Genomic DNA, 14,268 nt, shown 5'->3' with positions numbered 1-14,268 from the left:
CATTGTAATAAACGAATTGGCATTTGCCATTTTCTAAAATGTTGAAGACATAAAAGTTTAAAAAAATGGCGGAAATCTAAACTAGATCATAGCTCCAATAAAGACATTTAGTTAATTTTCAGCCTCTTGGAAGAATAGAATTGTGCTAGATTCCCCACTTGTGAACAAACATACTCTAGTTATCATAGCATTCTTTCTTCTCTTAGGAAGCAGTTGAACAAATGGCATGGTTTGACTGAAATAGGCAAAGTTTACTAAGAACCTCTCCTGTGCAAGCTAAATGAAAATGAAGAGTCTTATGCAATACTCTAGCAAAACTTCAATTCACTGGGGCTTGCACATTTCCCAATGAACGGTGCCTACCTATTTTTAACACATGGCTTTCCATGTGGTGATTTAAGTGAATTAAACCTGGTTTGATTGTACATATTCCTTCTCCATTTTTAAAATCATGTTTTCCTTGAATATTCCTCAAGGAATATTCAAATGGGCAAAACAATTCATTTTTCCCCTCCATTAAGTTTGCTGCATTAAGTTAAGTTCAAGTGGATCCTGTTCTGTAGAGCTCTCTGTAGGAGAGACACTGTCCTGGCTTGGACATCACAATCAAGCGCTGTTTGAAAAATTATGGGTTGTTAAGAAACAGAAGCGAGTAAGCATGCTAGCTCCTCACCACTCTCCCTGTGCTAACTAACCGAGGGACACGCCAGTGCTGAGTTGTTTCACGTGACATGCGAACCCAGAATTGTGGCTTGTTGGGGGAGGGACAACCCAGGCTTGGAACCACGGGTTTAGCACAGAGGGAGTTGGTGAGCGGTCAGGAGACACCATGTTCACTTCCAAACACCACACAATTTGTTTAACACAGGTTGCTGCGATATTCAAACCAGGCAGCCTGGACTTCCCAACAGAACCTTTAAATAACTACTTTGCTCGCCCCAAACTTTTTCGTCCTGCCAGCTCATTCACAGAGCCTTAGCAAGGGTAAACTAAAAAAAAAACAGTTAATGGGCCCGCATAATTTGACAGTGTACAAGTAAACATTTCCTTTTCATTGCCATTATTTTCATGGGGTATCATTTACATATTTCCCAGGCTACATCCTTACCCCAGTGCCTTTCAAACTTACAGTGTTCAGTTCTGCAGGCACTAGCCTACGTCCACAGATCCAACACTCTACAAGCAAGAGCACAAGACAAGAGGGGGTTAATCAGCTGTTTGGCCAGGTTTATAAATATCCTTCCCCCCACCCCTCTCTCAGTCTCAACATTCTGCGTACTTGGGAGGGCTCTCCTTCAAGAAGGCTACGAGACAAAGAGTGACCCCGTCATGCATGGGCAAGGTGGTGCCAACATGCACACCCTAAAAAAACATTTTTGGCCAAGACCTCCCACTGGGCTGTATCCAATGGAGTTCTACAACCAGCAGAACAGATGCCGCTGGCAGACTGAATTGCAACTGCCCCCGGCCCCTCCTCTCCAGAGCAGATTTGAGGGGGGGCATGCAGGGGGAGGGGGAAGAGAGCAAGGGGAAGTCCTATTTCACAAATCCACTTGTGTAATTGGAGAGAGCCAGTGTGGTGTAATGGCTAAAGTGTTGGACTAGGAGTCGGGAGATCCGGGTTCTAGCCCCCCCCCCCCTCAACCATGGAAGCCCATTGGTTGACTTTGGGTCAGTCACAGCCTCTCAGCCCAACCCACCTCACAGGGCTGTTGTTGTGAGGATAAATGGAGAGGAGGATTATGTACGCCACCTTGGGTTCCTTGGTAGAAGAAAGGCAGAATATAAATGTTATAATAAAATAAAAATAAACCTAGAAAACCAGGACAGTGTGGGGGTGGTGGGGGTGGTGGAAGAACAGCACCTCACTGTTGGCTCACCGAACCATGATATATTCAAGGGAGGGGTGTTCTGCAATTTTTGTGTCCCAAGGAGAGAGATTTGAGCCCTAAAAGTGCGGGGAAGGTGTTGCTCGTTCTGATTACATCGTGGTGAGAGAAAGTTACTTTGCACATACTCAGAAACACTCATGATTATGCCACTTGTCTGATTTCCTGCTAGGCACTGCTTCAGAGGAAGAGATAAGATTCCAATCAAGTTAGATTTTTTTTCTCATCTTCTCTGCTGTAAACTTGTATCTAGTATATTGTTGAATACTGTTATATCCTTTGATTCAGTTAAGGTCTTCTAGTAGGATTATTATATTTTTTGTAAATTGTTGACCTATTTTATTTGACATACAGCGCTTTGCAATAAAGTGCTCTATAAATTATTATTCATTATGATGATGATGATGATGATAATGTGAAGTAGGTTGCAGGTGTCAGATTAAGCCCTGGTTTTCTGCCTGCTCCATACATGGAGCCATTTGCCTGCCCCTTCTATATACCGTATTTCTTCGATTGTAAGACGCACAGTATCACCAACAGAAAAAAAAAACCTAAGACACACCTGCGATTCTAAGACGCACCCCATTTTTAGAGATGTTTATATGGGAAGTGCGTCTTAGAATCGAAGAAATAGGGTACATTGCATTTCTACAGTGGGATCAGAACTCGCACTGTAGAAAACCCGACTGTTCAAAACAAGCAGTTAAAACATACTCTCTTTCTTAGGATCAATATTTGAGCCAGAGACACACAATACTAAAATTGCCGACCATCATCCCATTCAGTGACAACAGGCATCAGGCCAGACCCAGCAATAAACGACTCTGAGAACCACGACGGCTTTGCTCTCCACCCGAGTCACTTACTGAAGGACCTTTTGTCTCCAAGCCAAAGGCCATGACAGGAGGCACATGGGGAAACGGCCTGCAATTGACAGTTCAACACAGGCCGTCGTTCAGCAAGGGGAAGCAGAGCAGGCAGAGTTTTCAGACCATTCGCCGAAGTCATCAGCCAGGACCACACCACAGCCTGACCTCTCTTAGAGCGCTTGCTGGCCCCCCGAGCGGAGCTGCCTACGGGCAGATGCCCTTTACCCCTAAACACCAGTAGTAAGGTCAGAGAGCAAGAAAGCAATAGATCGAGCTGTTAATGGGCAAATCTCGCTGCTATGAAATCCTCCTGCCGCTGCACAGCTTGGATCTAAGAAGAGGAGCCCTGCCGGAACAGACCAAAGGTCCAGTTAGTCTGCCAGTGCGTTTTCAACAGCGTCCAATCAACGAGCTCACACAAGCAGGGCAGCGAAGGAAACAGCCCTCCCGTAGCACCCGATATTCAGAGGGGTATACCAAACAGATCCTCTTTAGCTATCATGGCTACCAGCTGTTCGTAGACCTTTTCTCCATTATATGTCCTTCTTTCTCTAGGTGACGTCTATGGCTACCAGGTGACTCACCTAGAAGCCATAGGCCACAAGGACTTGCACACAGGGAAGTGCATAGAATTGCATCCAGGCGACAAGTAAGTGGGTGGACAGAGGAGGGACGAAGCTCTCCAACCCTCTTCTGCCAACCCCCAGCCAAGCTAGCAAATGGTTTTGCAGGTTAGCCATTCCTGTGGGCTTATTTGCAAGGCTGGCTTACACATTTGCCAACCCACCAAGTTCAAAGCCGCATGCGCTCACGTTTCTTTGGACCATTCTTGTTGCAGAGCTCCAAGGCTGAAATGCAAAAAGAATTTGCCTGGTAGAGACCAAAACAAACTGGGCACTGACTTCTGAGTGAGCATGAAACACGGGAGAACACGGTTTTGTATTTGCCTGAAAAGAATGAGGCAAATGGCCGCTTCTCCCCAACAATGCCAGCCAAAGATCATCACAGATGGCCATTGACTAAGTGGTAACTTACCGTTGTGTACTCAGAACCACTTGACCCTAACCAAAGCATTCAGTTCACTTCAAGAACTACAAGCTCTCTCTTGAGGACTTTACCAAGATCCTGCTCCTTCTACCCTGTCAACAAATAAATGGGTCAGAGACAAGGAGGAAGCGAGATGGCAGCCAGAAGGCCAGCTTTCAAACCTGCATCTTGGCTTATGTTCCCATAGAAGCAAATATCCAGAAATTATTCTGGATGTGCTTGCCCCCTCAAAAAGGGGGCAAGCACATGGCATTAAGCAAGATGTGCCTCAGTAGTTCAAGCTGCCAAAATTCATTGCTATTCAGCTTAGGAGCAAAAGAAACAGGTTGGAGGCACTAATCGCCTTTAACCCAAGGAAAACAGCGGTTAGCTGGAGGGAGAAATTCTAGGGCCCCTAGGCAGAGTCAGTGGGGTGGGGGCATAGGGTAATTCAGATTCCTGGATCCGAGGTCAAAGACAGAACTCTAACCATGGACCCAGGAATCTGTGCTTTGTGCTCCCTGTTCCCTCCCTTCCCTCTTGCAGATGACACGGAGAGAATATTTATTTATTTATTACGTATTTATAGTTTTATACTGCCCAACAGCCTAAGCTCTCTGGGCAGTTTACAACTAAAACCATAAAATCCAGATTAAAACATTAAAATCACATAAAACCAAAATAAATTACAGTCCAGAGAAGGCTGGTTTAAAAAGATATGTTTTTAGGAGGCATTTAAAAGTTATTACATTTTCCGCCTCCCGAACCGCATGAGGGAGGGTTTTCCAGAGGGTAGGTGCAGCTACAGTTAAGGCCCGCCATTGAGGTTCTTCATGTGACATTCCCTTCCTGTTGGGCTGACGAGTAGGGCCTCCTCTGAAGATCGTAAATGTTGCCTGGGTGTATATAATAGCGTCAGCTACTTCTCCAAGGTTGTGAAGCCGCCTTTGGAGAAGGGGTAAAAGGGGCGTACCAGTGGGTGGAGAGGGGAGGAGACTGGGGAAGCTGGGATACCATGTATCCCTGCCCACTCCCCACAGCCTCTGCCCTCCCGCTCCACAGAGCCCCAGCCAGACAGGCAAAAAAGCCTGTCTAGCAAAAGTGCAGCATGGGAAGGTGGAGCTCACCTCTGCTGCTCCTCCCACTCTGCATAGGATCCACTCTGCAGAGAATGCCTGCAGCAACCTATGGGCATCACCACAGGACACAGGAGGAAGGCTGGGTGGCTCTGAGCCGTCGCTCCACATTCTTCTTGGGTGGCTGCCCAGGGCCATATAGCCACTTGATGTTTTTAAGAGCAAAGTACGCACCTGTGCATGCATACGCCTACGCCCCAAATCAATGCAGCTCTGTGTCTATTAATCGGAAGACAGTTATCTCAAGAGTTCATCCTGCAATGCGCAGATCTAGCTCCCTACTCCCTTTCAGCATCTAAAAAGAGTTTGGGCTAATCTGGACATTTAACCCAGGGGCTCAAAAGTTTCTTATTGTGTCAGAAACATCTATAATTATGACAGTGCCTGGACCTATCCCTTTAGAGCATCACTTGTAAACAACATTTCGGGAGATGCTGCATCCTAAGAGCAAGATGGCACAGGGTCCCAAACTGGAGTACTGCGTCCAGTTCTGGGCTCCACAATTCAAGGAGGACGCAGACAAGCTAGAGCGTGTTCAGATGAGGGCAACCAGGATGATCAGGGGTCTGGAAACAAAGCCCTATGAAGAGAGATTGAAAGAACTGGGCATGTTTAGCCTGGAGAAGAGAAGATTGAGGGGAGACATGATAGCACTCTCCAAATACTTAAAAGGTTGTCACACAGAGGAGGGCCAGGATCTCTTCTCGATCCTCCCAGAGTGTGGGACACAGAATAACGGGCTCAAGTTAAAGGAAGCCAGATTCCAGCTGGACATCAGGAAAAACTTCCTGACTATTAGAGCAGTACAACAATGGAATCAGTTACCTATGGAGGTTGTGGGCTTCCCACACTAGAGGCATTCAAGAGGCAGCTGGACAACCATCTGTCAGCGATGCTTTAGGGTGGATTCCTGCATTGAGCAGGGGGCTGGACTCGATGGCCTTGTAGGCCCCATCCAACTCTGATATTCTATGATTCTATGGATCTGAGTAAATAGATACTGAGAAGAACACATCTCTTGCACTGCCAAGGATGCTAGCAATTCTCATCTCTTTCACTGGTGGAAGCTCCTGCAGGCATCCCTCTGAAGCTTCTGGCGTTGTTCAAAAGCAGGCCCTTCCAAAGAAACCAGCACAAGCCAGAGATACAGCCCAACAGCCATGCATTGGAGCCTGACATGCGCTTGAGAAGGCCCCTGCTTCCACTGTTCCCAGGCATGCAGCAAATACAGGAGCCTTAATGGGTCGCTAGGGCTGTCTGGCTGCATCCGACTCACCGGACTGCAAGCCATGCAGGCTAACGCTACAGCTCCAAGACATACTGATGCACGGCAGCCCATTCCCCATGCGGCCTGAAAATGGGAAGCCTGCCCCCACCTGCCACCGGAGCCTGCAGCTGTGCTCTCTTGCAAACTTCGCTTGCAGCTGCTCGGCCGTCTCTTGCACCATTGCCCAAGACGCTAAGCAGAAGGTCCTACACAGAGCTGGATTGTAGCTTCCCATCTGAGAGCCTAACGCTTCTTTCATTCTTGCTGCGCCAGGCTGCCTGCAAGCTGCTGCAAAGAACTAAAGAGTTCCAGTGATACACCCAGTGCCACAACCAGAACAAGCCCGACAGCTGAAGAGAAAAACAGAGCCTTGTTCAACTTGGTCCCAATGACAAACAGCTGCTGTGGTCTTCATTTCACACCAGCAGCTTGGGGGGAAGGCAAGACAAGACCGGCTGTTCAGCAACTTCTCAAATGGCGACAGTGTATGGAGGGACCCAGGATCATACATCACATTTGCCCCAAGGTATCGCGGCCTAAATTCTGCAGTTTACTCTGCAGGGAAAAGCAGAGGGTGAAAGCCGGCTACTGGAAGGTAAACAGCCGGTTTTCATTTTGTATGGCCCCTGTCCAGAACGTGTTAACTGGCAGCCATGGGAGCCTGTATGTCAGGTACCTGGAGCCAGGAATGTGCTGGATGAGAACTAACAAACTGAAGCTCAATCCAGGCAACACAGAAATTTGGGAGGTTGGTGGCAGATTAGTTAACAAAGGGTGTGGTATTTGGCCTGTGCTCCTTAAGGAACAGGTCTGCAGACTGTTAGATCCAGCCTTGTCTACAGAGGCCCTTGTGGCATCCGTAACACCACGTTCCTTTCATCAACTTCAATTTATACAATAGATGCAACATTTCTTGGAAATGTTCTTGGAAAGAGAGCACCTCGCCAGTTACCCATATACTGGGAATGTCCAGATTAAACTACTAAAGTGTGTTCAGAAACTTCAAAACAAAGTGGCCAGTTTATGAACACGGAATCACTCATCTGAGTTGGATGTCGCACACCTCAATTTAATAAACTGAGATACGCATGCGCCTCCTGTCTGTGTGCACCGCCCATTCCCTCCTCGGCATGCCTCAGTTGAAGATTTCCCAAGTTAATCAACCATATCATTTCCCATTAAACTGGGAAACTATGGTTACCAGCATCAGAACAAACCAGAATCTTAAGCCAACTTCAAACCGTGGTTTAAGATCCCAGTTTGTTCCAATCCTCATAACTCTATCTCGTTATTTTAACCCAGCAAGTCTTCAGTCACAATTCACCAAGAAGAGAAGGGATGGTGCACTCAGCACATGTCTCAAGCATACCTTGGCTTAATAAGACAAGATATGTCATGGCTGAACCAGATCAACATAATGAACTTAGATATTACACTAGTGTTAAAGATCTACGCCGGCATGCAGCAGAGTATCTGAATGACCACCTGCTCCTGCCCATCAGCTTAGGGGTTCATCTGAAGCCCTCCTCTGGGTGCCTCCGTCCCTAGAAATTATGCAAGAGGAAACCAGGGATAAAGACATGTCTCTGCTTGTGCCTCATTTATGGAACATTCTCTTCTCAAAAAAATAATAGTGTTTTTATGCTTTTTATGTTTTTAAACTTTGTATATTTGTTTCAATTGTTTACTGTTTTTAACTTTTGTAACCCGCCCAGAGAGCTTCGGCTATGGCGCGGTATATAAATGCAATAAATAAATAAATAAAAATACAATCACAGAGTTGCAAGGAGACTCGTAGGCCATCCACTCCAATCCCCTCTTCAATGCAGGAAATCTCCAACAGATGGTTGTCCCAACTCTGCAAGGAAGAGCCCACCATCCTGCCAGGTAATTGGTGAAGAATGTAAGAAGAGCCCCATTGGATCAGGACAAGGGTCCATGCAGTCCGGCTTTCTGTTCACACATTGGCCAACCACGTGCCCACAGGAAACCGAAAAGCAAGACATGACTGCAATAGCACCCTTCCAGCAACTGATGTACTGATTCCATCGTCAAACTGCTCTTCCGGTCAAGGATTTGCTCCTAATCTTCAACCAACATCTTCCCTCCTGTAACAGAACAAGTTTTGCCCACATGGCACCTACTCTCTGTCATTCAGGCACCAGGTGAAGACTTTTATTTCCACACTTCCAGCTATTTAAAAACAACAATGATCTTTTATACTGTTATACCTGCTGGTTTTATCTTAGCAATGTTCTTCCGTTTTGTGAGGTTCTATTATTTAAAATCAGTATAATATTCAGTTAGATCAGAGTCATACTTAGAGTAGACCCATTGAAATCAATGGAATGCAAGTTAGCCATTATTAACTTGTCCCACTGATTTCACTAGGTCTAGTTTAAGCAAGTCTGAATCCAAACCATTGTGTTTAGCACATCTAAATCCAAGCCATTGTGTTTAGTATTTCTAGCTGAGAATAAACTGTGAAGAGACATGCTTTGTCAGACTTCCCCAACCAGGTGCCCTGCAGCTGTTTTGGACCTCAGCTCCCATAAGCCCTAGCCAGCGTGGCCAATGGTCAGGAATGCTGGGAATTGTAGTCTAAACTGAGTCCACCTGGTTACAGAAGGCTGGTTTAAGAAAAACAAGCATAAGCAGAGCGAGCCTATGGAGTCTGATCTTCCAAGAACCCTCTATGACCTGGTCTGTAACGTGTGTAAAGATGAGGAAAGGGAGTGGGGAACGGTCCTCTCAGCACTTGCTACTTTTAAGGCTTCAAAGCATATTTGTGCAACAAAACATTTAAATAAAGATATTAAATGCACCCTAGAGACTATATACACCAGTCCCTGAAAAAGCATTATACTAAGAAGGAACTTTCATAAGGAGGACTAAACTTCAGGAGGAGAAAAAAGAGGGGGGGGGGAAATATGAAGGGCAAAATCCCATGTCCCATGAGTGGACATCTGCTCACGCAACCAGACCCTCTCTCCTGCCCACTGCAGCCCCTCCAAATCTCCTCAAGAAGGGTCCCCTAACCTGCCGGAGCAGATTTTGAGGGCGTGCGGGGGAGTCACCCCTTTCCTGTTTCGGTGACAGGAGCGATTCCATCAGTAGGAAGACTTCACTGGATACCAGCCATATATTTATTCATTTATTTATTTCGTGTAAGATAGCTGGTATAAAGTTGCAGATAAATTGCAGGGCTACTGATCAGTAAATCCCCAAGAGAGGGTGGTGCTAAAGGATAGCAGGCTGACCACTGTTAGAAACAGGATGCAGGACTAGATGGAGGCTTGGTCTGATCCATCAGGACTTTTACATTCTCAAGCTATATTTATGCAAGTGAGTGGGAGACCTACAGGGATATGGGCTGTAGCACTTATTCACAGATTTTAGGCAGATACACCACTCCCCTTTTACAATTTGTCACTGTTTCCCAAGCAGCCACTATCACATTAAGGAGGTATTTGCAAGTAAGTTAGGGCACACCTACACTCCAAACATAAGACTAGCTTTAAAACTCACCCAACTCTTTTTGGGAAACGTAGTTTTAGGAAGGTGCTGAAAAATCTGTTAACAAACCCTAGCTTAGAAGAATAGTGCCTTGAGGGTAAACAGTAGATGTTAAACCATGTAAAACCTATTTAGGTTAGTAAACATGTCACTGAACAGCTCACATGCTATGCTAGGCAGCAGCAGCAGCACATGGGTGCTTTATCCATCCTCTGTTCCATAGAATCATAGAATGGTAGAGTTGGAAGGGGCCTACAAGGCTATCGAGTCCAATCCCCTGCTCAATGCAGGAATCCACCTTAAAGCATCCCTGACAGATGGCTGTCCAGCTGCCTCTTGAACGCCACTAGTGTGGGAGAGCCCACAACCTCCCTAGGTCATTGGTTCAATTGCCGTACTGCTCTAACAGTCAGGAAGCTTTTCCTGATGTCCAGCTGGAATCTGGCTTGAGCCCCTTATTCTGTGTCCTGCACTCTGGGAGTTTCAAGAAGAGATCCTGTCCCTCCTCTGTGGGACAACCTTACAAGTATCTGAAGAGTGCTCTCATGTCTCCCCTCAATCTTCTCTTCTCCAGGCTAAACATGCCCAGTTCTTTCAGTCTCTCCTCACAGGGCTTTGTTTCCAGACCCCTGATCATCCTCGTTGCCCTCCTCTGAACACGCTCCAGTTTGTCTGCCTTTCCCAGCCTGGCATAGTGCAACACATCCGAACAGTACCAGGTTGATGAAGGCTGGAGTCTGATTCGTCAAGACTGTTATGACCTACCATGTAGACTACCTGACAGTACCCTTCTGTTCTGTGTAACCAACACAAAAGGCAAGGGCCCATCCAGAAGAGGTCCAAAGTGCCTACTCCCCAGAACTCCCGTCCTCTGAAGGAACACCAAAGTCTGATCCTGGGCATACTGTTTCAGGAAAATACATTCTTAGATTAATAATCTGTGGAAAGAGTCTTTCTCTCTGCACAGAACCTAGCAATACTAGTAGCCTTAGTAGAAAAAGAACAACAAACTTTAAGAAGTCACTTGAGCAGTTTAGAAACAGCAGTAGGATTGCTTGAGTGTAGTACAGGTGGGGTTGGGTGTGTTTTAACTTTATTTATTGGCCGGGGAGTAGAGTTCCCCAATAATTGGGAACTGAGGCGTAGGAGCAGGTTAAAAACACTTAGGACACAATCCTATCAATTGTGCCCTCGGGGATCAGAAGCCTTAAACTCAGAGGTGTCCAATCATCTAATACAGCCTTCCTCAACCTGGGGCGCTCCAGATGTGTTGGACTACAACTCCCAGAATGCCCCAGCCAACACATGCAGTCCAACACATCTGGAGCGCCCCAGGTTGAGGAAGGCTGATCTAATACAAGGCGGAGCAGAGGCAATCTTCGCCTCCCTGTCCTCTCGCCCTGCAGATTTCGCTAGACAGGCTTTTCAACCCGTCTAGCAAGGACACTTCAGAGGGGGAGGGAAGAAGGCTTGGAGAGGCTCAGGATTAACTCATATCCTGGCCTCTCCGGTTCCTTCCCACCAGGACTCCCCTTTCCTCCTCCTATGAGTTTGCTTTTCTAACTTCAAGGGGAGGCAGATCTGTTCTTTCTGAACCGGCTGCAACTGCTTCTGAGGTTAGAGCATTGACTTCGACCTTGGAAGGAGAACTCCGACCAATCCTATGGTCCCTGAGATGCTCACCCAGAGACCGTAGGATTGCTCCCTTATGCATGCCTAAAGTTCTTAAATATATACTCCAGGCCCATGACAATAGGGTGAACTGCAAACCTAACTACGTTAGCAAACACTGAAACTGGTGATATTAGATCCAGAAGTTTTCTGTCCCTCATTCTGGCCCAGGAAGATGCACATTCTCTTTCCCTTCATCCTACCAACTAGGTATGGAGCCTACAAGGATTTGGCACTTTTTTAATTTAGGCTGCAGGTGACTAACACAGGTACATGCAAGGTAGTGATCTAATATTTCTGTATCCCGTGCACCCTAAATCACACGCACTTACCTCCAGGACTCTACAATACGCTACAGCATCTCAGCTGGCCCAACTTTGCATTTTGGTGCAATGGGTTGTCAAGGGTACTGCCCCTATACCAGTAACTGCCAAAATATGTATAGATAAATAAGGAACTGGGTGTGTGCACTCCAAGCTAATTATTGGAGTACTCCAAATCGGACACCCACACCTCTAGGACAGCACCCTCTACCAGAAGGCATACTGGATCCCATCAGGTCCAGTGCTTATTTTGGGAGCAAGACACTATTCTTGTGGGGTGCACACGCCCAGTTACTTATCCGTTAGCTAATATTGGCATGAGGACATATCTTGCACACAGACAAAGCAATGGATCAGACTCAACTCTCTGCCAGAAGATCATGACAGTGACTGTTCACATCAACAGGTGTGAAGTGCTGATGTAGGAAATTTCCAAGAGTACCTTTAGAATTAGAGTTGGGTTTTTTCCATTATTCTTGTGCTGACTACAAAGAGACACAAGCAACCCTATTAATTGTTTGAATGCTTAAACGCTTTAAGAGGTAATTTTAAGGAATCCACTGACCCCACAGAAGAAGAGATTTTACAATGGCAAGTGAATGTTAGTTTCCAGGCATTTCCAAGCAAGACGATGAAAAAAACATGTTTTGAATTAAGTTGCATTAATCCTATGCATGTCTACTCAGAAGTAAATCTCAGTGGGTTCAAGAGAGCTTACACCCTTGTATGTTTAGGACTGCAGCGTCAGCTCCCCACATAGTCATGCAAGGCTGCAATTCTATGCCCTCTTCCCTGGGAGTAAGCACCCTCGAACACAGTTGCACTTACTTTTGAGTAAACAAGTATAAGATTGTGCCTCTTGTCAATATGGTGCCCTCAACAGAAAACCTAGCATTGATGTTTTAGGAACTCATTCTTAAGAATTGCTAGCTAGTCAGTTGCACACATGGCTATGCACTCAGCTATGGGTGTTTGCTTTCAGAAGAAACCATCCCCACGGAACTCAATAGGACAACTTTCTGTGCTTACTGCAGGAGAGGGTGGGGGGTGCGGGGTAATCCTATCTCTCACTCACACCTGCACGCCCCCTACCCCCACCCCACCCCACCCCACCCTGGGATGCGGCAGCGGATGCGCCTCATGCCAGAATAGGCTCCAACCTTTCACCTAGACATAACCCCCTTTTAGAAAACATCCGAGGTCAACTCGCATTTCCTTTTTGCAATGCTTTAAAAGAGCGAGATGGGGGTCGGCTACCCAAGGTGCCTGCCTCGTGCTAAATGCGGGCCAGAGCGGGGCGTGCCTTTCCGGTGCGGGAGCGTGGGCTGAGTAGTCCGTCTGCCCTTCCGGTATCAACGTCCCGACCGCTTAGCTCTGGTAGCCGAGAGACCGCGCCGGGCGAGGAGCGACAGGCGGCGACTTGGGCTAGGAGCGTCGGGGCGCTTGAAGAACACGTGTAGTGAGAACGGTGCCTCTGAACATGTTAAGAGCTTCCTCCCTTTCTTACCACGTTCCCGCAGGCATACGGATTGGGGGCGCAGGGGGCGCCTTGAGCCCCGGCACCGTCCTCGCGGCCCTTTCCTTTGCAAGTGTTCTGGCCGACTTGGACCCGCCGGGGTCGCCTGCCGTCCCCCTCGCGGCGGCGGCGGCGGCGGCCTCCCTCCTCCTCCCCCCCTCTCCATTTCTCCGCCCTCCTCCCCAGCCGGCGGTACCTTCTTCATGATGCCCGTCTTCCTCTTGCTGAACGTGGTGTAGCGCCGCAGTTTGTTGTCGATGAATTCCATCTTGATCTTGACGCGGCCGCGGGTCTTCTTGCCGGGCTTGGCGCCGCTCACGGCCCCGCTCACCCCGCCGTAGCCGGCCGCCGCCACGGCCGCCGCCGCCGCCACCTCCGGGCCCCCCACCACCCCCAGTTCCATGTCACCCAAAGTCCGCTTCAGGCCGCGCCGGTCGCCCACCAGCTCCTCGTCTTCGGCCGAGTCCGAGTCTTCGCTGCCGCTGGCCGCCGGCACGTCCCGGTCGAAGCGGCCCCCGACCGTCCCCGCCTGGCCGCTAGGCGGGCCCGTCCCATTGCCGGGGCCGCGGACTGCTGCAGAGCCGCCGCCGCCGCCGCCGTTCGCCCCCCGGGAGAGCCCGGCCCCTGGGCGGCCGGAGGACGTCCGTGCCATGCCCATGACCGAGCTCCGGGGCAGGGCGGCAGCGCCGTTCCCGGCCCCGGCCTGGCTCGGTAACATGGTAGTGCCGCCGCCTTCCAAGTACGAGAGGGACTAAAGCGTCGGGGTCAGGCCGGCGCTGCCATGGGCCCAACGCCGGCTGCTCCCTCCGGCCAGCCCGCCCGCCCCCCTTGTCGCTTGCTGCCCAGCTGCTGCTGCTCGCTCGCCTGCCTGCCTGCCTGCCCGCCTTCCCGCTTGCTCACGCTAGAATCAGGACCCGCGCCGGCCCGGGGCACCCCCCCCCCCCCGCCCTCCTCGTTACCTTCCCCCCATATAAAGCGATACAATGTTGCCTTTTATGGCGAGGACGCTCCTTATATGGTGAGAGCCGGCGCTTTGCATCTATTGGCCACCCCCT

General features: G+C 48.6%; 1 protein-coding gene across 2 annotated transcripts in view; it reads right to left on the bottom strand.

Annotated features, from left to right (window-relative positions):
- SRF (serum response factor) overlaps positions 1-14,032 on the bottom strand; it is a 77,806-nt gene extending 63,774 nt beyond the window's left edge. Inside the window, exon 1 of one of the 2 annotated variants that reach the window (XM_063125547.1) lies at positions 13,410-14,032. In XM_063125547.1, the coding sequence (XP_062981617.1) occupies positions 13,410-13,931 (522 nt within the window). In that variant the 5' untranslated portion in view covers positions 13,932-14,032. The remainder of the gene's footprint in view (positions 1-13,409) is intronic. The other variant, XM_063125548.1, reaches the window with a different exon arrangement.
- Between the last annotated feature and the right edge of the window lie 236 nt (positions 14,033-14,268).

Source organism: Elgaria multicarinata, chromosome 4 (genome assembly GCF_023053635.1).
Source record: "Elgaria multicarinata webbii isolate HBS135686 ecotype San Diego chromosome 4, rElgMul1.1.pri, whole genome shotgun sequence".
Lineage (NCBI taxonomy): Eukaryota > Metazoa > Chordata > Lepidosauria > Squamata > Anguidae > Elgaria > Elgaria multicarinata.
The sequence above is the reverse complement of the archived record's forward strand: the minus strand, read 5'-3'. Positions and strand labels throughout refer to the sequence as shown.